General features: G+C 42.9%; 8 protein-coding genes and 1 long non-coding RNA gene across 9 annotated transcripts; 1 reads left to right on the top strand and 8 right to left on the bottom strand.

The window, feature by feature from the left end:
- Positions 1-5,154: 5,154 nt before the first annotated feature.
- On the bottom strand, positions 5,155-5,765 carry LOC6531165. Its single transcript, XM_002091958.4, has 2 exons — positions 5,601-5,765; positions 5,155-5,496 (listed from the first exon to the last, which is right to left on the bottom strand). The coding sequence occupies exons 1-2, from the start codon at positions 5,673-5,675 to the stop codon at positions 5,188-5,190; spliced, it is 384 nt and encodes a 127-aa protein (XP_002091994.1). The 5' UTR covers positions 5,676-5,765; the 3' UTR covers positions 5,155-5,187.
- Positions 5,766-6,300: 535 nt separating this feature from the next.
- Positions 6,301-7,272, bottom strand: LOC6531164. Its single transcript, XM_002091957.3, has 3 exons — positions 7,160-7,272; positions 6,784-7,104; positions 6,301-6,721 (listed from the first exon to the last, which is right to left on the bottom strand). The coding sequence occupies exons 1-3, from the start codon at positions 7,208-7,210 to the stop codon at positions 6,458-6,460; spliced, it is 636 nt and encodes a 211-aa protein (XP_002091993.1). The 5' UTR covers positions 7,211-7,272; the 3' UTR covers positions 6,301-6,457.
- A 693-nt stretch (positions 7,273-7,965) lies between these two features.
- LOC6531163 (A-agglutinin anchorage subunit) lies at positions 7,966-9,040 on the bottom strand. The gene is made up of 3 exons (XM_002091956.3): positions 8,917-9,040; positions 8,525-8,851; positions 7,966-8,461 (listed from the first exon to the last, which is right to left on the bottom strand). The coding sequence occupies exons 1-3, from the start codon at positions 8,965-8,967 to the stop codon at positions 8,015-8,017; spliced, it is 825 nt and encodes a 274-aa protein (XP_002091992.1). The 5' UTR covers positions 8,968-9,040; the 3' UTR covers positions 7,966-8,014.
- Positions 9,041-9,535: 495 nt separating this feature from the next.
- On the top strand, positions 9,536-10,428 carry LOC6531162. Its single transcript, XM_002091955.3, has 3 exons — positions 9,536-9,688; positions 9,746-10,066; positions 10,119-10,428. Exons 1-3 carry the CDS (start codon positions 9,638-9,640, stop codon positions 10,314-10,316), a joined length of 570 nt encoding a protein of 189 aa, XP_002091991.2. The 5' UTR covers positions 9,536-9,637; the 3' UTR covers positions 10,317-10,428.
- A 20-nt stretch (positions 10,429-10,448) lies between these two features.
- LOC6531161 lies at positions 10,449-11,202 on the bottom strand. Its single transcript, XM_002091954.4, has 2 exons — positions 10,785-11,202; positions 10,449-10,724 (listed from the first exon to the last, which is right to left on the bottom strand). The coding sequence occupies exons 1-2, from the start codon at positions 11,160-11,162 to the stop codon at positions 10,521-10,523; spliced, it is 582 nt and encodes a 193-aa protein (XP_002091990.1). The 5' UTR covers positions 11,163-11,202; the 3' UTR covers positions 10,449-10,520.
- Positions 11,203-11,710: 508 nt separating this feature from the next.
- Positions 11,711-13,486, bottom strand: LOC6531160 (proteoglycan 4). Its single transcript, XM_002091953.4, has 2 exons — positions 13,037-13,486; positions 11,711-12,694 (listed from the first exon to the last, which is right to left on the bottom strand). Exons 1-2 carry the CDS (start codon positions 13,424-13,426, stop codon positions 11,801-11,803), a joined length of 1,284 nt encoding a protein of 427 aa, XP_002091989.3. The 5' UTR covers positions 13,427-13,486; the 3' UTR covers positions 11,711-11,800.
- Positions 13,487-13,863: 377 nt separating this feature from the next.
- LOC6531159 (suppressor protein SRP40) lies at positions 13,864-15,438 on the bottom strand. The gene is made up of 2 exons (XM_002091952.4): positions 15,013-15,438; positions 13,864-14,878 (listed from the first exon to the last, which is right to left on the bottom strand). Exons 1-2 carry the CDS (start codon positions 15,388-15,390, stop codon positions 14,036-14,038), a joined length of 1,221 nt encoding a protein of 406 aa, XP_002091988.1. The 5' UTR covers positions 15,391-15,438; the 3' UTR covers positions 13,864-14,035.
- Positions 15,439-17,416: 1,978 nt separating this feature from the next.
- Positions 17,417-18,441, bottom strand: LOC6531158 (cell wall integrity and stress response component 2). The gene is made up of 2 exons (XM_002091951.3): positions 18,023-18,441; positions 17,417-17,904 (listed from the first exon to the last, which is right to left on the bottom strand). Exons 1-2 carry the CDS (start codon positions 18,398-18,400, stop codon positions 17,464-17,466), a joined length of 819 nt encoding a protein of 272 aa, XP_002091987.1. The 5' UTR covers positions 18,401-18,441; the 3' UTR covers positions 17,417-17,463.
- An 832-nt stretch (positions 18,442-19,273) lies between these two features.
- Positions 19,274-20,601, bottom strand: LOC120321080. Its single transcript, XR_005560626.1, has 2 exons — positions 20,189-20,601; positions 19,274-20,126 (listed from the first exon to the last, which is right to left on the bottom strand). It is a non-coding gene; the product is annotated as an uncharacterized LOC120321080 (long non-coding RNA).
- Positions 20,602-23,278: the final 2,677 nt, after the last annotated feature.

Below are 23,278 nucleotides of genomic sequence, written 5' to 3'. Positions count from 1 at the left end.
ATGTCTGAGGTGGAAGCCGGGGAAAACAGTCTAATGAAAATTTAAGTGGCGCATGCTTGATTTAGCAAATGAGCTGAGTATGCCAGCCAACCAAACCAACCAACCAACCAGCCAGCCAGCCGACCTCTTTGCCTTTGTGTATCCGGACTCGAGACTCCGGACTGAGGACTCCGGCCAGGGAACGCCAGAGTCTGGCTGCTCGAGTGAAGAGAGGGCCGGAGTCGAAAATAACGTAATTTTCGAATTAATTAAATGACGCTTATGGAACTCCAAAATTGCTGGCTCTGCAGTTGCGTGTATCGCTGTGTGTATATCGTGTGTTTATTGCCAAATCGAGTGGACGGGGGCTAAAAGGTTTTCCCGCTGACGATCCATAAATCTGACTATAAGCACGCCTAATCTCTGGTCAAAGTCTTTTGGACCCACCGTGGAGCGCCGTTTGAATGCAAAGGATGTCTGTTGGTGGTCAACGCTGTGGTGGTTCGTGGTTTCCACTCCAGTCTCAGTCGCCGGAAGTTCGGACTGTCTCATCTCAAGGCTGGTCATAACCTTTTGACCCATTAAGATAAGCGAGGGCCGTAAACGTGGCCAACAAACAAAGAGCCGAAAATGAATTATTTGACTGGCCAGTTGGCTTGTGCCCCCCAAAAGCGATAAGCCGTTTAGATATAGACTACTACACCCCAACAAAAGGGGGGGTAAGAATTGCTCATTTCACTACCAAATTAAGTTAAATAGATCTGCAGGAAATTATCTGCCAAGCAGACACGTAAACAATTAAATGCTCTATTAAAGAGCATTACCTATATTCACAACTTAATTGTTTCTACATTGGCTATAGACCTGGTAAGTACTATTTCCACTTGTAACGTTAGCTGAATTTCTTTCTGTGTAACGTTACTCTCATTAGAGCGTGCGACCAAGCTGAGCCATCATTCTCTTTCGCCCCCATCCATATATCTCAGCCGAATTCGAATCGAAATCGAACCCCAAATCGAAATGCAAATCATTATTTTAGCAGCTGGAACAGAAGCAGCAGGAGGTGGAAATCTCGGAAAATCCTGGGCTTCGTGACGATGGCGGGGATGGTAGAGATGGTGGGGATGGTGGGGATGGTGGACAGCAACTGCAGGCGTACGTGGCATGGGCAAGTCCACGTCTCATTGCGGCACATTTCGCATAAGTATCGCACTCAGGGAACTTATTGATGCGCATAAATCAGTGGAACGCGCCCCAGGGAAGGGCCGGAAAAATGTCGAAGAGCGGGTGAGTGGTGGAAAGCGGGGAAAAGCGAATAAAGTGGGAAAATCAGGAGGCGGGCAGTGCAACTCTCTATGCATGCGAAATCACTGCAGTAGAAAATTAGAAAATTTTCGGCTCTGCCCCAGACAGAAAAGCCAGTCAAGATTCGGTTACATCGGCACTTATCTGTTTTTATTTCTGCACTGAAAACAAAAGCAGGACACATCTATATGATTTATATCTAAGAAGTATTTACTTCTTGCATTATTTATTGTATAGCAGAAATGTTCAAATTAGGTAATACTGAATAACTTGTAAATAATTGTATACGACAAGTTTTGCAATAATTTTACCCAACCTTCAAATGGAAATATTTGTACTAAAACAAAACTTGTAACTTATAAAAATGCTCTCAGTGTACATCATCCATCCCTTTCCGTGCCCTCTATCCATCCCATTCACACGTAAGTGCAAATCGCATGGCAAGTGCAACATCTGTGGCATCCAGAAATGAAGTCATAGGGAATCGCAGCAACCAAAAACGTGACAACGCGGCCAAAACGACAGCAACAGCTGAAGAACTTGAGCGACATCTCGTAACCGGCAAACTGGGTTTTCCCCGAGCCTTTCTCCTCACGCCTCTTCCCTGATCCCACCCCCCCTTTTGGAAAATGCCCTTTCCCTTGGCAGTGGCAGTGCAAATTGCAATTAACGTTGGACGCCCTAATTAGCTCAAACCATCTCGGAACGAGCTCGTTGACTAAGCTTTGAGTGCATAATTAGGCAAAGACCCGTCCCGAAAATGGGAAAATGGGAAATGGGTAAGGTATACTGCGAGAATGCTTCCCTAAAATATTTTTAAACATCACCTACTTAGCAGCCAATTAGCTGATGGGGACGGGGGGTGTGCAAAGAAGCCACCCGAGGTATTTGAGGCGCCTTATCAATTACCTGTATCATCAATCAAAGGCTCTTTGCAGGTGTAAAGCACCCGAAATAGCTTCACCATTTGAGGGGCTCTCGATGGCTGTGTGTGTTTGCGTTGTTGCCAACGATAATTTATAAAAAATGAACAAAGAAAAAAAGTGGCGAGCCAAATGACAAATGAAATATGGTGGTAGGCAGGTGAGAACGAAAGCTGCCACATAAATATTATGTTAGGTCGACAACTCATTACACTTTAGTATTCAATAAGCTTGTCTTGGATTAAAATTCAGCAGCTTTTGCCAAATTTTCTTAAACCTCTTTAAATACTATTTGCAAACAGCCAAGCTGATAAATTGATAATATCCTTTCATATTAATTAACAGTTGAACAGGGAAAAATAAAAAAGCACTTATCTTATACACCATGTACAAATCGACATCACCGCGCTGCAAAACTTAACGTTTCACATTATAAATCGAATTGATAGGTAAAAATTCATCTGCCCACAATTTCGAGTTTAATTAACATTTTTCGTATTTGCAGGAAAAAAAAAAAGAAAATCCGCAGGATGGCATATGAATATCTCACAAATTAAATGTGACGAAAGCATTTAAAAACATGCATACATTAACGAGGTGAGGGCGTTTGAATGGCAAAACCAATTTGGCCCCGGATGCCACATGAAATAATCAGTACGTAAATATTTCTTTCTGCATTCAGCTGCATTGCAATCGAGATGGAACCCATAGATGGAGGCTCTTTGTGATATTTGCATTGCGCTCGCCCTCCACTCCATTTGAGAATAACTTTTAACTTGATTAAAAAATGGCATGGAGCGAGCGGAAACGGAAGTAGCACCAGCAACAGTAGAAGAAGCAGCAGAAGCAGAAGAAGCAGCAGCAACGCCAAGTGCCAAGTGAAATCTTATGCAATTAACTTAAAGCCAACTTGACTTGGCCAAAGGACAAGCAAGGCCAAGTTGGAGGCGTGGAAAGCATGGAATACTGGGCTTTACAGGAGGGGAGATGGTAAGGGGACCAAAGAGGTCAGCGTCGCTTCAAAAACTAATTGACATCGTTGCTCTGGCAGCCGCTGACAGCTGGCGCTGAGAGTTCTACATCGGATCCTGGTCCTCATCCTGCTGTTTGCCACCCATCTGCTGCTCCTTCTCGAAGGCTCGCAAATATTTTCACAGCTTTCGGCTCGCTTTTTAGCCACACGGAGAAAAAAGGCAGAACTTAATTAGCAGTTATCATAACATAAGTTTTCAGTTCCAGCTGAAGATGGGGATTTAATTGTAATATTTATTAGCAAAATCTTTTGAAATGTCTAAGTAAGTGAGCACATGTGTCCTTAATAATCACTATGAAGTAAATAAATATTATACACTACGCAATATTTAAACTTAGCCCAGGTCATGCTAATTGGCATCTTATCGGCGTGCGTAAACTCAAAATAATTGATGTGACTTTTACCAAGTAAACAATTCTTTCATATTTATAGCCTTATCGCAGTGTGTTACTAACCACGTGTGGTATGTTAAGCTAAGTTCCACTGATAGCTGCCGTAAAGATAGGGCGAAATAGTACAGAAGGAGGCAGTTATTTCTCGCTGTGCACACAACTCTTTTCCCTTGGCAGTTTTAATTTAATTTTACACCGAATTCTGCACCTTGTCGTGACCAACGTCGTTGGTTGCAGGCGCCAATTTTCGCGCGTCCTTTTGCGGCTGCACTGCAGGATCAGAAGAGGAACACGCCGCGCCACTGACGTCGGCAACTATTGTCAGGGCCATTAAAAAAGTTTAGTCCGATTCGAGCTGGCACGCTTAATGGCCCAGATTTTAATCAGAAAATGAGTTAAAAGCCAGCTGGTGGCACCGTCACCATCACCATCACCGTCACCGTCACCACTGCCACCGCCACCGCAGCTTGACGATATCCTTCTGCCGCTGATTATTGTGCTGCCTTTTGCCACAATTACTTGCACACGTCGCCGAAGGCCGAAAGCCGTTGAAGAAGGTGCCACAGTGCCTGCCAAAAGTGATGGCACACCGCACATTGCCGGAAAGTTGGGGCGCATTATAAAAGTTTTATCTGCAGCAGCGACAGCGGCAAAAGTGACAGGAAAACAAAAAAATGCATTAACCACAGACGAGACTTTCGCGAACATTCATCATTATTTTTGCTTTTCTGGCACTGAAATCCCCCAGCCGATTTAAGTGATAAGCAAAAGTTGGCGCTGGCAACTCTCAAAAATCGTGGATAACATTTTATGATACGTACAATCAATTTGGAAGTATAAGTAGAGCTCGAGAATGGAAAATAAAACTGCTTTAAATCAAATCTTATTGAAGTTTATTTTATACGAACGTAACTTTCTAGTTTTTTAAATGTTAATAACGAAAGTAACATTGAGCATTTTTTTAAAGTGTAAAACAAATTATTTTTATACTTCAAAGCTGTTATCTCCGATCGTGCCCAAATCAGAAATGATCATTGTCAGAACTTTTACGCCACATCAACAGAACAATCAGTGAAGTAATCACACACAGTAGCTGAACCAAACGTTGCTAATCTACTCCACATGACTAAAAATGTAAATAAGTCAGACTATTAAAAACCAAATGAATGAGTCATTTTGGATTGCGAGATCTCGTCAAGCTAGACAAGCGACAGACTGAGCATCTAAATTCGTTTCGCTTTCGTTTTTTTATTGCACCGAAAACATTTGTTGTTGAATATTTGTTTATGAATTTCGGGGCATTTGAATAAGAGTATTTTTGATTTTGGAGAAATCTTAACGTTGCGCGGTGAAAATATATCTTTTTATGGTTTTTTGGGAATTTATGCTGCTTTAAGATTGATAATTAATTCGGTTAATGAACCAACAATCTGCAGCATGGTTAATTCTTTATATTAATTATATTTAATGCTATATTCTGACAAATAATGTTATCTTACATAAAATTACAAAATTTGTAAAGTATGAAGAATATGTAGAATCTTTATTAAAGAAGTTAGCCGTAAGTTCTCTGCTCCTGCACCTGGTTGCCCCCCAATTGTACAAAAGGCTGCCAGGTGATGGGTGCCAAGGGCTCCAGCGGCTTAAGGGTGAACAGGGGCGGGAAGGGTTGGAACTGGCCGCAGGATTCGCCGCTGCACTGCGTCTGCGACTGGTAGCCATTGCCCGACGAACTCTGGCTCTGGCTCTGGGTACCATCCTCGGAGGTCTGCGTCTGGCAGCCGGGACCGGTTTGAGTTTGGCTCTGGTAGCCATCGCCGGAGATCTGGATGCCATTGCCATTATTGCATTCCACGGGTGCCGCCTGCGGAAAAAAGCGGATAGAGGGTTACGGTTACTCGATTGTCACCAACAACAGCTCGGTCTCATTTTCATTTCAATTTTCATTTTCAATCTCATTTTCATTACATTCAGACCGGATAGCACGCACAGTCCGGCGAGTACAACAGCAAATGCGACGACTGCTACGCGTTGGCCTTTCATGTTGAATGCTGAGTGTTGAATGTTGAATGCCGAGTGGCTAATGTTTAATGGTCTGAGAACAAAATTCGACTGAGCACAACGCCGTGTGTGTGGGCTCACTTTAAAGCGCCACAAGCCAACAGACTACAGCCAATAGCCGCAAACCGCAGAGATAATTGAATGTATCGCCGATAAGGCCACCTCCGATTGAATATTTATGCCCGCTCGCCAATCGAAAGGTGTAAGTTCGGCGAGATCCGGCCAGTCTATTCGGCGATTGTCTGTTTCTATTCATCGAGAGTAAGTGTAAAACTTTCCGTTGATGCTGCTCATGAGTCTAATGAGTCTGATGAGTGTCTGCCCTGGGTTCTTTGCCCAAGTGATTTGAGTGTGCCAGAAATAACCGAATATTACACGAATGTATATTTCTAAGAACATCTGTACACTGTGAAGTACAAAATATACAAAATACTACAGCTTTGTAGAATTTCCCTAAGTACTAGAGTGACTTGACATGGCACATAGAACTTTCAACTAACAACAACTGGAACCAGTACGACTTTAGTTTAATAATAATTGAGTTAAGATATTGAGTTAATATAAGACTTATTTCGTTACATATGTCTGCAGTGTAAATTCCATAGACTTTTAGTTTTGCAATATATTTTCATTATTTGTTTAGACTTCTACCAAAGTAACAACAAGTAATATTTACTGAACCATAAAATTCACTTTTGGTTTACATTTCACACAGGTTTCATCAACATCGATAAAGATATGTTGAAGTTCCAGATGCTAACGCTTTAAAGCCCAAAGAAGAAGCCGTCTGTGGTGGAGGTAGTCGGAGTGGCAGATGCGGATGTGGCAGTAGAGCTGGGCACTCCGTTCTTCAGGCAATTGTCCAGCAGATCGTAGGTGGCAGCAGTATCACGGACGTAGTTGTTTTGCGTCGTATTGGTGCACTGGTACTCCGTGCTCTGGATGGCTTGGATGCCCGAGCTCAGGGAGCTGGCCGAACTGGCAGCATTGCTGGCCAGGTTGTAGATCACGGAGACATCATTATTAGCCTATAGGACAATCAATTTAATATCAGTTTCATAGTTCTTCAAGTTTTTCTAGTTTTTCTTACCGCATTGGCGTAGCAGTTGAAGAAGTCGGTGGTATCATCGCTGCTGTTGCAGGCGGTAAAAGCACTGCAGAGTGTGGAAACATCGGACTGATAAGTCTTCTGCTGCTGCTCCGCCTGGGCGGTCAGATTGGCGGTCTGGGCATTGGCGGTGTTGATGCATTCCTGATAGTTGGCCGAGAAGGTGGCAGCCACTTGGTTCAGCATGGGCATGTATATGTTGAAGCACTGCGTGGTCATATCCTCAGAAACGAATGTATCCAGACTGCGAGCATGCACCAGATACTGATCCAAAGCACTCTGCGCCTGCGTATTGGGTTTGGCCTGGGAACGGAAGTGGTTACTATCGCAGAACTGACGGATGTGACGGATTGTTTACGTTGGCTGCCAAAACGCTGGCAATGATTAGCACGGTGCACAGAATATTCATGTTGACGGTTCTTCCTTGACTGGGGCTACTAAAGACCAGGTCTAAATGTTTTATATACGCGACTGGGCGGTAAAATGATGGATCCGTTTGACCAACTTAAAATTCGTGTGATTTTTTTTGTTGCCACTGAATGGCGATCAATTAGGTAGCATTAGGGCGTATGACCAGACGGCTTCAATCGATGAGTCAGGATGAAGTGTGGATAACAATATAAGGTTGTCTACAAGACCACCTTATCACAGGTAATTCAACAGCTTAAGAGTTTACAATCCGTGGAATTGATATCTGTAACAATTGAGTAAGAAAGCTCAATTTCTTTGCAAAAACGCTTACTATCAATGTGTCATATTCAAATATTGAATTAAGATATAAAAATTTGATATCCTTGCGGAGGGTATTTTGATTTCGGTGACAAAATTGCCACGAACTGAAGGACACACTTGCTACCTTTTAAAATTATATGTGCACATTTTTGATCATTAATATCGAGTTAATGGAAAAGAATTCCTCGCTTCATTTATTTTGATCAAAAAGACTTTTAATCCATTTTTCTTTATCATAATCATACGACTGTATCATGTAGCTGTCAGGTTGGAAAATTAAATACAATTAAAAGAATTCATAGTTTCGTTGCTTTCGACCATAAACGTTTTTTAATCAAGGGTATATGAGCTGCGGCTTGCCGATGTAACCTTTCTTTTGTGTTTTAAATAACATTTGATTATTGACCAAAAGTATGCAACAACCTTTTATAATTTTTTTTTAAATGCTCATTTATTGCTTGCGATTACTCGAAGTTGTGACTTAAGAAGAGGCCGGAGTGCCAGCAGCGGCCGTGGTTGCCGCAGCAGGAGTTCCGGGTGCAGCGGTGGTCACAGTGGTGCCAGCGGAGGTGGTGGACGATGCAACAACAGTGGTGCCGGGAGAGGCGGTGGTCACAGCCACAGTGGTGCCAGCAGAGGCGGTGGACGATGCAGCAACAGTGGTGCCATCAGTGACAGGAGCCCCGCTCGAGCTAGCAACGGGGCTGGAGGAGGAGGGGGCGGCGGTGGAGGTGGTGGGCACTCCGTACTTCAGGCAGCTGTCCAGCAGATCGTAGGTGGCAGCGGTATCCCGGACGTAGTTACTCTCCGTGGTGTTGGTGCACTGGTACTCGGTGGCCTGAATGGCCTGGATGCCCATGCTCAGGGTGCTGGCCGAAGTGGCGGCATTGGTGGCGATGTCGTAGATCACAGAGACGTCACTCTCAGCCTTGGGAAGTAATACGATTAGTTCTAGGTACTTATAATAAAGGATCATCTAGCTTGAACTCACCGCACTGGCGTAGCAGTTGAAGAAGGTAGTGGTGTCGTTGTCGCTGTTGCAGGCGGTGAAGGCGCTGCAGAGGCTGGTGACCTCCGCCTGGTAGATCTTCTGCTGCTTGTCGGCCTCGGCGGTCAGATTGGCGGTCTCAGCATTGGCGGTGCTGATGCAGGTCTGGTAGGAAGTGGAGAAGGTGGCGGCCACCTCGTTCAGCATGGGCAGATAGAGGTTGAAGCACTGGGTGGTCACATCCGCGGAAACGGTGGCATCCAGATTGCGGGCGTGCACCAGATACTGGTCCAGGGCACTCTGCAGCTGCAGCTGAACATTGGGTTTGGCCTGGTCAAAGGAAGAGCCAAACTGGTTATTGTCAGAACGATGGTGGATAATAAATTATATGTTACGTTGGCGGCCAGAACGCTGGCAAGGATTAGCACACTGCACAGAAGCTTCATGTTGGTGGTCTTTGGGTTGGCGGCTCGATCTTTACTGTCGCTACCAAGGAAGAGGTACAAAACCTTTATATACGTGGCCGGCGGTGCGAATGATTGATCCGTTTGGGCGAAATGATATTTTTGCGAATATTTTCCTGCTACCGCGCGTCGATCAATTAGGTAGCATTAATGCGTATGCGTAATGCCCAGACCCACAAATTGCTTTGCATGTGCATTCCCATTCGATGCCAAACACGTGTATTCATGGTCAAAAGCTGATAGCCAGAAGATAAGGTGGCCAGGAACCACCGGAAGGCCTAACTTGCGGTTCTTTGAACTTATCAATAGTAATTTAGCGGCTTAGGGGTTTACGATCCATGGAATCGATTGCTGTAACCAATTGGTTAATACAGCCCAATATCTATTGAATCATTTCAAGTGAGTGTTTATCGAGTGACGTAATTAATTGCTAAGATGAACTTTCGCCGGAAAAGTTTTCCCCTTAGCTAAAAGTATGCAACACTTTTTGCTCATCGTCGAAGTGCAGAGTTTGAGAGCCACTGGATCGTTCTTTGCAGACGAACCCCAGCGATAAGAAGTCTATAAACAAACCATACATCACTGTCAGATTGCACTACCAACGTTCGGTAACTTGACGCGGAAATTTCGCTTCGATTCCCTTTAGTGTTTTATGGTCATCAGTGCCATGAAAACAGCAATTATTCTGCTTCTAGCCCTTAAGGTAGATAGAAAATATATTATATACTGTATTTTAAAATAATTATAACTACTTTTCTAGGCGTATGCTGAGCCTACTCCACGTACTCTGAACTCATTGTGTTCCTACTTAGACGATGGAAACGAAACTGTTTCGAATCTGGGCAAAACCAAGAAGTGCTTTGCCCGTTATCTACCAGAACTGGAAAGTGAAGGGGCAACCTGGTCGCAAGGATACAGTGCCTGTCAGAAGGATACTACTAGCGAACGGCAGTCCTTGCTAACGAATGCCACTGGGGCTCAGGAGGAGATTCGAGCAGCTGCACTGGACATGTCTTCGTTTATTGATCAGTGTTTGGCCTTGACAGAGTCCCTGGACTTTTTCAATTGCTTTGCCAAAATGGTAAGTGGCAATCTGTTGATATACGACCTTTTTAACCTTAGTTTCCCCGCAGGCCAAGCTACAGTTGGCGAATGTCTACAGTATTTCATTTAATGCCACCGAACAGGCGTTGATCCTAAATAAGAAATTAAGTAGAATCGAATTGGAGCACTATCGGTGCACAAATCAAACCGAACAAAAGTATGTCAAAGGTACCGATAAAATCTTTCGATCCTTGGATCAATGTCTGCAGCAAAGTGATACACTTTAATACATTTTTATTGTACTTCCATGTATAATAAAACTTAATTGTGGAAGTTATATAAATGAACTTAAAATATCTAAAATGGATCTGCCAATAAACAAATCATAAATAATATCAATTCTTGGTGAACTAGAGTGATTTAGCTGCTTATACGATGGTGTTTATTCACCCTTAATCATTTTGTTTACTTTAGTGACAGATAAGAAATAATTACTCGTTAAACTCGTCGATTTCCGATCGACATTGTGTGAGCTCTCTGTGGGCCTGCCTTATGTCCTCCATATACTTTTTCTGGGCATCGAGTCCGCAAAGCAGAAACGCCCGATGCACTGCATCGTAATCCTCATGTAGCCGTGTATACGCACTCGTGGCATTGTAATTTATTTCGTTCAGAATGTCTAGGTTTTGGATTCCCTAAAAAAGAGTTTGTTTATATTTTTATATATCGATTTGGAATTTAAATTTGGAACTTACGTTTTTGTTGATGCACTGAAAGTAGTCCAGATCGTCCACCAATGTGTCGCAGATTTGCATATTTCCGCACACCGCACTGGATCCCAACTCGATTTGCAGTCGCTCCAGTTCCACATCGACCTCCAGATTGATGATGGTCTCATTGGCATTCAGTTCGCACAAATCGTAGGAATCGGAGAAGACTTGTGAGGCGTTGGCACACGCGATGGTGAACTCATCGTGACACTCGTCTATCGTGAGATCCGGTTCGGGGGTGAGCAAGTCCAGGACTCCAGCAGCCTCTGAGAAACCCAAAAATAGGGCAAACAACAATAGAGAATGTACCCCGTGTAGGCGACAACGGGTCTCCGTTCTTAAAAATCGACGTCGTGCTTCCATTTGATCGCCAGTCTCGAATGCGTCCAAGACCCAACGAAAACGCTCAAGTGCCGAGCGTCTAATTGATCATTTCCTAATAACTCGGTTCTACGCCAATCGGTTTTATTGAACTGGCCCGAAGGCCAGTTATTTATGACAAGTTCAGGTGCTCCACTTATCTTCTAACGTGCACAATGATTGCCAGTGTCGTCCAGTGGATCGAAGCTCCCTGATCTAAGAGTAGTGCCAAACACCAGTAGTCCATGGTGTGGCGCTTGTTCACTCGGAGATATGCATGCAAGATACATTACTCCGTCATCTATCAGCGATAAGATTACTTCCAGTGTCGCACTCAAGAGGGTTAATCCACTTTGCAAGCCCACTTGGTTGAATAAATTTGCAATTTAAATGAAAAACCATTCTTACAGTTTCTAAACATTTAACAAAAGTTAAATCTACTAGTAACACATTTTCTTGATATTTTTGGGACCCCTTTTGCTGAAATCCTGCGGGCGTCACTGCTTTCACCTTTCTATGAAAGCAATTTGAAATCGAACCCAAAAGTATTCTACGCTATATACGCAGCCAATTTTATTACGACTTTCGCGGTTCTTGAATTTTTTCAGTTTATGCAATAAATAATTAAAAGTTCCTCACGATTAGAAGAAGCGCTTGAACAGGTTCCAAGACCTCCTCTGACCGAAACGCTGCAATCTGTTGATATCTTCCTCAGGTGGGCGCTCGCTAGTCGTAGTAGGTTCAGGAGTAGTGGTCTCTGGAGCCGCAGGAGTAGTGGTGGGCTCTGGAGCCGCAGGAGAAGTGGTGGTCACTGGAGCCTCAGTAGTAGTGGTGGTCACTGGAGCCTCAGTAGTAGTGGTGGTCTCTGGAGCCGCAGGAGTGGTCTCTGGAGCCGCAGGAGTAGTGGTGGGCTCTGGAGCCGCAGGAGAAGTGGTGGTCACTGGAGCCTCAGTAGTAGTGGTGGTCACTGGAGCCTCAGTAGTAGTGGTGGTCTCTGGAGCCGCAGGAGTGGTCTCTGGAGCCGCAGGAGTAGTGGTGGGCTCTGGAGCCGCAGGAGAAGTGGTGGTCACTGGAGCCTCAGTAGTAGTGGTGGTCTCTGGAGCCTCAGTAGAAGTGGTTGTCTCTGGAGCCGCAGAAGTAGTGGTGGGCTCTGGAGCCGCAGGAGAAGTGGTGGTCACTGGAGCCTCAGTAGTAGTGGTGGTCACTGGAGCCTCAGTAGTAGTGGTGGTCTCTGGAGCCGCAGAAGTAGTGGTGGGCTCTGGAGCCGCAGGAGAAGTGGTGGTCACTGGAGCCTCAGTAGTAGTGGTGGTCTCTGGAGCCGCAGGAGTAGTGGTGGTCGGTTCAGTCTCACCTCCTTTCAAGCAGATCGTCAGATTCTCGTCGCACGAGTCCATATCGTGGGCGTAATCCAAGCGAGCCTCATCCACACAGGCGGTAAGATCGGTCTCGATCACTTGGTACTTGGCACTGATGCGGTTGAAGTCCAGGCTGGAGTCACTGTTCAGGGTGAACATAACCTTGTAGCTGTCGGAGGACTAAAAGAACACGCATGTTAATAATTATGTTCCGTAAATTACTGTTCATGATTAAGAGTGTCAGACTTTATAAAACACTTCAACAGTCCTCTAATAATACAATAGATCCTATGCACGCTCTATATAACATGAGCGATTTAATGGATTTGAGTTAATGGCACGCTTATTGATTACACTCTAATCAAGCAATAAACCATACGAATAAAAGTCTAGACCAATGTGTTGCTGAGGCACATTTTAAAGAGGTTTCCATTCATAATCGTTGGTGTTAGAAGATGTTGATCATCTTCCCGAGATCTCTATGTTATTCACAGCTATATATTAGTGACTCATGATACTTACGGCATTGCGGTAGCAATCGAAGAACTCCAGGCCATCCACAAGGGTATCGCACTGGGTCAGGCTGTAGCACATGCTGTTGGTGCGTTCCAGAAGGGCTTGGCGCTCCGAGGCGCTCTCCTTGGTGAGCTCGTCCCGGCCGCTTTGGGCGCTCCTCAGACATCCGGTATACTGCAGGTTGTAGCCCATGATCACGTTGGTCTGGTCCTCCAGGTAGTGGTTGAAGCAATCATTGATCAGGGTCGATTCATCACGCGCCTCGGGAGCGGCCATCAAAGTGCGAACTGCGAACTGCTGGCGGGCCAGCATGGAGACCAGGTCAGCGGGATGCTTGGGAACCATGGCGAAACCACTGGTGGCCATAAGCAGGCACAGGGCAACAGCGAACTTCATTTTTGGTATTTTCACTTAACTAACCGACTTAACGGATCTCGAATTCGTACTGAATGCTACTGGCTTATGCTTCATATTTTTATAGCCCTGTTCTATCATTCCATCATAATTAGTAGGAACTGTCATTGAGAAATCATTAAATCATGCTGATTAAAAGCTAATTAAGTTGCTATCGTGTTCTCAAAATCGGCCATGATTTCTTCCGATTTCATTTTTAATAAGTTTTTCACTGACCCAACCCTCCATAAATAGACACGTTATCTGGCATTGGTAATGGCTAGTATTGTTGGTAGCTTATCGGCTGACCGCTAGTAATTGATTTGCTAACAGGTGGTTAGTCAAGTGGTGGGTAACACTGTACTTTGGCGCCTCAACGAGGACTATAGCTTGATAACAGGGGATATCTTTAGTGGGTTAAACAATGAATCACACGGTACTTTTCTTCAAGTTTTTTATTCAGTGTTCGCTTACGAAGTTACACTTTTAAGCACTTTTTAGATGACCCAAGAAAAAAACACTTATTCTTTTTATTTTCCAATAAATAAAGTATTTATGTATATTTATTTGGGCTTTTTTGTTAATGTGTATATTTAAAATTAGCACGACGGCTTAGTGATTTTTGAACCAAACCCGCAGATTCTTAAGAATCTTCTCGAGGTCATTGCTGTTCTGAGTGGAGACGGATTTCAAGTCCTCCTCAGGTGACATTTCCTTATTACCGTCTTCTGTGGTGGATTCCGTGGAAACAGATGAGGATTCAGTAGAGGATGCGGTGGAATCGGAGGATGAATCAGTGGAGGATTCGGTGGATGCAGAAGACGAATCAGTGGAGGATTCGGTGGACGAAGAGGACGAATCAGTCGACGAGTCAGTGGAGGATTCGGTGGACACTGAAGACGAATCAGTCGACGAGTCAGTGGAGGATTCGGTGGACACTGAAGACGAATCTGTCGATGATGAATCAGTAGAGGATTCGGTGGACACTGAAGACGAATCAGTCGACGAGTCAGTGGAGGATTCGGTGGACACTGAAGACGAATCTGTCGATGATGAATCAGTAGAGGATTCGGTGGACACTGAAGACGAATCAGTCGATGAATCTGTGGAGGATTCCGTTGAAGCAGAGGACGAGTCGGTCGAGGAATCAGTAGAGGATTCGGTTGATGCGGAGGACGAATCAGTAGAGGATTCGGTGGACACAGAGGATGAGTCAGTCGACGAATCCGTGGAGGTGGACTGTGTGCTTGTAGTTTCCGATGGAATGGGAGCTCCACCAATGCAGCCGCCTAGCTCCTCGTAAAGTGCACCATAGTTCTCTCCATAGGCCCTCTGGGTTTTGTTGGTGCACACCGCTTCCTTCACCTTGATGAGACGCACTTCCTCCTGGACAGCGGCCAGCAGCTCGGAGGCGTTAGCAGAGATGGTGAACATGGTTTTGGTGTTGTTGGTACCCTGAAAAGGAGAACATGGGAAAATTAGTAAACTGTTACTAACAGTAAATCCGCTCAAGCCCAAATTAAATTTAAAATATTTATTTAGACTGGTTTTCTTGTTCGAGTTTGCCAACACATTTAACGTCAACTTACGGCTTCACTGTAGCACTTGAAGTATTCTTCGGCGGCTTCCTTGGCACTACAAACGGTGAGGGCAGCACAAGAGCTGGTGGCGGAGGCGTCGATGGCATCTCGTTCATCCTTGGTGTTGTCGTTGATCTGCGCGACTTCCGAGGAAGCTTCATCCAAACACGCATTGAGATCGGTCTTGTAGGTCTCCACAACTTCGTCGAGCAGGGGAAGGTAATAATCCAAGCACTCAAGGGTATGATCACTATTGCTGCTGACTTCACGGGATTGGATCATGAACTTCACCAAGTTCTGGTGCGGATTGTTGAGTTGAACTGGAGGATATGCCACGACCTGACTGAGGCCAATGGCCAAAAGGATAGCGCACAACTTGACTTGCATTTTTGAAAGAGCTAACACGTTTCAACTGTTCCAGCGATCGATTCGTACTTATTGGATCCACCTAGCACCTGCAGTATTTATAGGCGTCGCAATTGAGTGGTCCATAAAATAATATTCCTGCCTTGGTTTCCATTAAAAATCGCATGTTATTGCCATGTTATTGTTCAGCTTTAGCCTATCACTCGAGCTATCTCAAAAAGCCAAGCGTAGTTATCAGTCTTATCGGTTTTATAACCGTCACTCAATTGGGACCCACCCGGCAAATCCAGTTCAAGGGTTTCCTTCACCCCGCTCCCAAAATTTTTATTCACCTAGATCAGCATTCGATCGAAGTCTATACTTTCTAGAATTCATCTTCATACGCAATTTGCCGTGCTTACGAAAAGGGAAGCACATTGCTGGGAATTTAAGGCTAGAATAAATAATCTAATCTAATTGGAGTGTTTATAGTGCGAAAACACACGTGCTGTCTATATGTATGTCTTTCTTACACATCGATTCTTGGAATATTCACAAAGCTCTTGAAGGTATCGGTGTACTCCGATACAATCTTATTCAATCTTATTGAATTGTATTGGTGAAAATCGACCAGTCCTTCGACTTGGCTAAAAGTAAACAAGTAGGCATGCTAGGGTTGAGTGTCCCGATCTGGAAGGTTATATTAATAGACGGCGGATTTTAGGATTTCCCAACCGTTGTCAATTAATTTTCGAGTCAATACTCGGGCACAGGTTGATTACTTGATTTTGGTATAATTTTTATGACTAATGACCGAACAATATACACTTCAAGCTTATCAAAATCGCTTGTCGGTCACTTACAGGCAACACAATAATTACATTTGAAAAAGTTTAATGACTCACTTAAACCAATACTGTTGCCTAAAATAAAATAATAAAAATCTATCATTGAGATGGCTGGCGCAGATTAAAGCCGTATTCATCGCATACCTCTCCATAATTATTAGAGCCCAGTGGAGTGAAGATGGCATCAGGAAAACAGGAGCTGCCGGTGCAAGGACAACTTCTAATTTGCATATCTTAATTGCGTGTTCTCCTTTGAGTGTGTGTGTTTTGGGTATCGCACTTTCAACCAATAGGCAGGCTGTCGGGCTGCCACACTGCAAGGATGCAAGGATGCAGGATACTGGGACTTGCCAAGTTATTGGCTTTATTTTGGCAAAGTGAAATCTCCCCTTTGCACAGCGCTTCTAATTTGTTTTAATTGCAGTGACAACAAGGCCGCCGGCAGCTGCACAAACAATAACACCACACGCAATTAAAATTGAATAAAAAACACCGCTAGGAAAATGGCTCTACTGTTTATTTAACTGTTACCGCTACCTTAAAGTGTCCCGTCCTAGATTTCCCCCTTTCCTTGTCCTTTTTTGTTTGTCCTGCCCGGGGTAAAGTTTTCCCAGGCTGATTTACATGTTTGTCCGTTCCTATCCCCGCCCCTGCTCGTGTCCTGCAAATCTTTGATAAACTTGGACTGATGGCAAATGCAAAAAGTTTTATTTGCATCGCATCAGGTTGGTTTCCTACTCGGTTTTCCACCTAGATCGGTCTGTTAATTAAGTAAGTTGCAATGGGTTTTAGTTTCTCGTTTGAGTTCCCAGATTGACTTCATCACTTGATTCCATCTGTTTGGCTTGAAGATTGCAGCCAGTCCTTAAGCCATTGCCATTTGTCAAAGGCCTTAGGCTTGTTTTTCAATTGAATGAGAAGTTTACGGAAAACCGGTGAAAGCTGTTCAGACGAAGATAAGAGCATTCCTGGAAAATAAATTATTCTAGCTTGGAATTTTAAATGGCATACACTTCATCCGCATTATTGTTAGTTTTATATGTAGTGTTAGAAGTCATTTGAAATATACTGCAATATAATTTTGAACAAAATCTCAGCTCACAAAATATTCTAGATCCAAACTGTCAGTTAACTTTTGCTATGCCATGGTCAAAAAAGCTGTATACTCATAATATTTCCCTTAATTAATCGTTCACTATTAATATAGTCGGTTTGCAATGTTCTTGTTTAATATTTTATTGATATGGACCTTAATATTGCTCCATTCTTAAACAATATGTTTCAAAATACTTTCCACTCTTCTGGCAAATCGGTTCTGGCTGCTGCCACTGCTGTTTTCAACAGCACTGAAATGCGCCACTGTCGATGGAGCCCTCGTTGTGGACGAACTTATAATTGGTGCGGATGTGGTTTCTGCTATGGTTGTGGGGCTATCGGTGGGAACGGTGGAAACGGGGGCAGCGGTGGTGATGGTGGTGGTGGTGCTAGTGGTGCTAGTGGTGCTACTTTCTGGCACTGGACTCAGACCTGACAGGCATTTCTGAAGATTTTGGTTGGCCTCAGTGAAGCGGATTTCATAATTCCTGGACGATGTATTGCAGCATAGATCACGGGTGAATTCCAGTTGCTCGATCTGCTGCAGCAGCGAACTGACCTGGGTCGAAGCATTGAAAGCCACACTGGACAAGTCCCTGGATCCAACTGGACCCTGAAAATGAAATTTAAATATTTGTTAATTTCAGTGAATTAGGCTTAGCCGACCAAGGCTACCTCCGTTGTTATTGGGAAACTCAGAGTTACCAAAAATCCAATAACTAAACACTTACCTGTTCGGCGTAACAGGATAGAGCGTTCTGACTGCTATTCTGGTAATCACAGTCCAGCAACTTCATGCAGCTGACAAAGGTGGTATTGCTGATGCCCCAGACAATGGGCACGTATCGCTGATTAACCTCCGCCTTACCGCCTTCGAATACAGCGATGCACCGATTGTACTCCTTCTGATAATCGTCATATATGTTTTCCAAAAGAGGATAATAGTAGTCGAAACACTGACCGGCCAGTTGTGGATTATTACGCTGCATCTCGCTGGTGGCTCTCATTATCTCGAGCATTTGCGAAGGACCAGAGATGAGATTGGGATTCGCGACGCAGGATCCGATGGCCACGGTGGCCAGCAGGATGGCGATGAGATGGGACTGCATGTTGTTGTTCGCTGTACGGTTCGTTTGAAACTTGCTCCCAACTGGCTACTGGGCAACGTATTTATGCCAACTCTGTGGGTGCCACAGACTTAGCGATCGCAGGGGCTTTTCTCCTATCTTAGTGCAGATAAGACGTATCAGTATGACAATCAGCCTACGCACCGGACTATGTCTACTTTCATTTCCTTGAAGAATCTGTAAACAATCAGGCAACGACTAAATGGCAAGGGGAATCTCTTTTGAGTTGTCCCCGCTTAAATCGGACATCAATTAGAGGTCATTCAATTTTAGCCCCACCGAAATGAATGTTAATCTAATAATATACGAGTTTTTAATGCGAAAAATCCTCTGATATCATTATTATTCGGCACTTGCCGCCATCAGGTTTGCATAACCCAGATAATAACCATTAAAAAGCATCTGGTATGAGTATCTCTGGATGGCGGTTGATTGGGCAATTCATAGTAAGATGGGGACTCCCAAGAAATAAATAAAGATTAAAAATATTAATTTTCCAATTTTATAAAAATAGATATTATTATATAAACAATACCCTTACTTTAATTTTAATTAGAATATCAAAAATATTTGAGCGCGCAAAAACTGAATATAACATGATATTAGTGTTAAGTCTGAAGAATTAAAGATGTCAGGATAAAGTTAAATTAAATTGATGAAGTGAACACATATCACTTGACTAGCATAAACAAACAAAACTTGCGAGAAACCTGCCAAATTATTTACCGGATTTTACAAAGTTGACATTTAAATTCCTGAAAATCCAAAATATTTTATTTTTTGGCCATCGCCATTTGGGTTTCCGCTATTTATTAGTAAGGTCGTAATGGCAGCCCACCCATAAGTAATTAGAAATTTTTAACTAAATTACCAAGTTCATAAAACAAGATAAATTTTATTCTTCACTTAAGCATTCTTTATCTTTACGCCTATCTTGTCTACACCGATTTTATTAACTATTATTAAATGGTAATTCATTTATTTGCGCCACATTAATCATTTTGAGCACCAAACTCTCTTATCATCTTCGTTTGCAGTGTGTGTGTGGTTAGGAAACGCCAACGGGAGAAATTCCTCGTACTTTTAATTTAGCTCACTACGAGAATTCCAAGAACTCGATTGATAGGGTTTTTTCCTTTGGCAAACAAAGGATAGACCAATTGTATTTGCTCTTGAGATTATGAATAATGCTCAAATTTATAAATTATTGCCTCATTTCTAAAGAATCAGTTCATTGTTAAGCCAATTAAGAAAGATTTAAGGTGATAGGAAATTAAGCCGCTCAAAATCTTTAACAATATATTGGGTAAAGCGTTCATTAGAAGTATACCAACTTTTAAGACAAATGTACTTCATTAAATTATATCAAAAATTAAGTAAAATAAAAATATGTTAATGCTTAGTTGTAATACAATTAGTTATGGGTAATAAAATCTTCAATTTTTCACAAAGTTAACAATTGAATTGCCCAAATTCTTCAAATGAACGCCAAGGTGCCACGGGGCGTATGATTAATTTTATTTACCTGCCATTGCAGGTATGCAGTTCGTCAGCTGTCGCTGGCTCTCCTCCTTGCTGAGCTGCATACTAAGCAGTCTTTTTGGGGCAAGTGTTTTGCAACGGAAATAGGTGCACTGCAACAAATTTGTGTGCAACAAATAGAAAGTTGGAAATCAGGACTTTAAAGGGAAAGAGCATACTGGTAAACCTGTGAAGAAGACATATTTTAAAGAAATTGATCGTGAATTACCATAACCAAATACTGATTACTGTTAATTCAATTGTAATTTCAAATGCTATTTGTAATATTTTTCGCCTAGTGGATCGACTGGCCCCAGGGTTCATTTCCACTCAGAGCTGTCAGGACGAAATGAAGTCGAGTAGCGTCAGCCGGCTTTCGGTTCCCTTGAGTTCCGCAGAGTTTCGCTGAATGGGGAGAAACAGCCGCTGATGGATTGTCAGTGGAAGGACGAGCTGTTAAATGGCGCACAAATAAGTGTAATTGTTTTGTAAATGGCCCCGTAGTAAAACAATTTCCAATGCCACTCCGCGTCTGCTTCCTGTCATCCAGCTGGTTGGTAACTCACTCGTCTGCATTGCACTTGAGTCACCCCCAAAGAAAAATCACCTGGCGTATTAGCTATAATTTAATTTATAACGCCCCCTTTTTAACACTGTCAAGCCAAAGATATTCCACAGCGATACGGTACCAAAGAATGCATTGCCCAAGTGACTAATTAACTATGGCAAGCCATAAATAACTAAAGTAGCTAGGAAATTTGATAACATGATTTCCAGAGTCAAATATAATCAACAATCAAAAGGGGGTTCCTTAGAAAAGGTTCATAAACTCGGAGCGGAAAGAGGAAGTACGCACAATACTGGGAATGTACATCTTAATTTAATCCTTTTTTTTACTACTCTTACATCTAGTTGTAATTGCATTTTAACCTTAAATCTTCAACTATACATGCTGTAAAAGCTGTTTTGATACTTGCAGACTATTTTAGTTAAGGCATTTTATTGGAGGTACAAAAGCAGTTGATTTATTAATTTATAAGTCAATTGATACATTACTTGCTAATACCTAGACAAGTCAAACCCATGGCATAGAAAATATCAGCACGGAAACGACGACAGTGTTTTGAAGAGCTGCTTATCGAGAAGACATGCATACGTCATCAAATGTAGATAAGAAGCCTTTCCTTTAGCCCAATAATTATCAGCATGATAACGATTTTGGATCGCAATTATCAGGTGGTAATTAAAAATCGTATATAGGTTTGCCCTTTAATATTCGCACTGAGCCAGCGACATGAGAGCTAATGAACAATTCCGTTTAATATAGTATTCGATTAATTTTACAAGCACTCGCCGCATAACGTATACGCACTGATGTCACTGTCCATTATTACGATTATTATTATCATTATTATTATAAACTAGGAACACTGCAATAACAGAGCCCGATTTTACGATTGCCATAACAAGAAGCGATGGCAATTAAAGGAGACGCACGCTATATATATATGTATATATATACACAGATATAAATATCCCATCCACAGCAGCCATAAAGTTGCGAACTGGACACGCTGTAACTTTATGGTGAGCGCGTGAAATTCAATTAAAAGCCATGTTCGATATTAGCTACAATAGCTGTGGGATATCCACATAGATAGATGGTAAATGTTGGATGGTGGGAGGAAGCCAGAGCGTGGCCGAGTCATAAACGAAACTTATTGAATAAAATTGAAGGGCAGCAAATAGACAGGCAGTCGGCAGTCGGCGGTGGCAATGGCAGTGGCAATCAGCCGCCAAAACCCCGATAAGCGTGTTTCCGTGTAAATGTCGGGAGTTGTGAATAAAGGGAATAGAGAGTTCGGAATATGGAATAGTTTTGTGTGATTTATGCCCCACCAACAGCACCAACAGCACCATCATCACCAACAGCACCATCGGTATTTCGGTGGGCGTTTAATTGCCCCTGGATGCGGCACCCAATGTGGCTGGGAATGCGGCGGTGGATGTGCGTCACTCTCCATAAATGATTATACGCTGATAACGAGTCGGCAGCTTATATCATCACTCGCATGCAGTATAAGTTGTATAACTGACAAGCTGCAGTCCCAAAATTAATTAAACCAGAGCCACCACACTGCTAACCACGGGTGGTAATAATAGAAATGTACTTGTCCTTGTCCTTGGCTGTGGATACTCGTATCCGTGGAATGCACTTGAATTTTACTGGGTCATGGCGAAGGAACCATTCCCGTAAAACGCAATCTAATTAAAAATGCTCCAAGCCGCTGAAAATGCATATCGCATACAGCGCGTTGTATGCGGAAATAACAATTTTTAATTACAAAAATGCTGGTGAAAATAACCCCCCCTTTTTTGCATTCGGTGCACAAAAAGAGTAAACAAAAGTTTTGGAAAAAAAACAGAGATCTGCATAAATAAATATAGAAACGAGCTGAAGAAACCGCAAAAGCATGACCGCAGAAAATATACATACACAAAAGCAGCACAACTTGTGGCCACTATTTGATAAACTTTAAGATGTCAAAGTGCCGAGGAGCCAGGAAACAGGCAGTGAAAGGGCCAGTGACAAACTTATGGACCAAGTAAATGTCCGAAAATGAAATGAGTGAGGAGCGAAATAGTCGAAAAGCCACAAAAAGCACAGGCATTACGTAGAAGTCAACAATGGAGGCAAGTTGGCCAACTGCAGATGAGGACTTTGCATAAAAAATGGTATCCTCGAGGACCTTAGAAAAAAATGCTGCTCAGACTCAGACAATATCAAACAGCAGACTGAATGAGGGTAGACCAAGCCAAACAAATGTAAAGTTTATTAGATCTTAAGTGAAGGAGCCGAGGGAATTGCAGAGGGCCAGAGAACCAGAGGACCAGAGGACCAGAGGACCAGAGGACCAGAGGACCAGAGGACCAGTAATGGCAGAACGCCACATCGCCATCTGGAGAATGCAATAAAAGGGCTTAAACCACTAGCAAACGCTTTGCAAATATGTGAAGCAGCTATGAAAAATGCGAAGCTCATCCGGGAAGAAATAGCAGAGAGTATCGTTTTTAAAACTTTTTTGCAATTTTTGATGATGATTTTGGAATTGTTGCCGAAAATCGTTTTTCTGTGTTTTTGCGATTATAAATATTAGTATTTTGATTAGAACATTCGAAATATTGGACCAAATATCGAATGGCATACCTCGTCGAGTTCGTAATTAAATTTCCAATCAAACTGTGTTTACAAAAAAAATTTTATTTTTTGCAATTTTTAATGATGATTTCTGAATAGTTGCTGAAAATCGTTTTTGTGTGTTTTTGCGATTATAAACT

The sequence above is a fragment of the Drosophila yakuba genome, chromosome 2R, assembly GCF_016746365.2.
Source record: "Drosophila yakuba strain Tai18E2 chromosome 2R, Prin_Dyak_Tai18E2_2.1, whole genome shotgun sequence".
In the NCBI taxonomy this organism is placed as follows: domain Eukaryota; kingdom Metazoa; phylum Arthropoda; class Insecta; order Diptera; family Drosophilidae; genus Drosophila; species Drosophila yakuba.
This window is presented reverse-complemented; position numbering and strand designations above follow the sequence as displayed.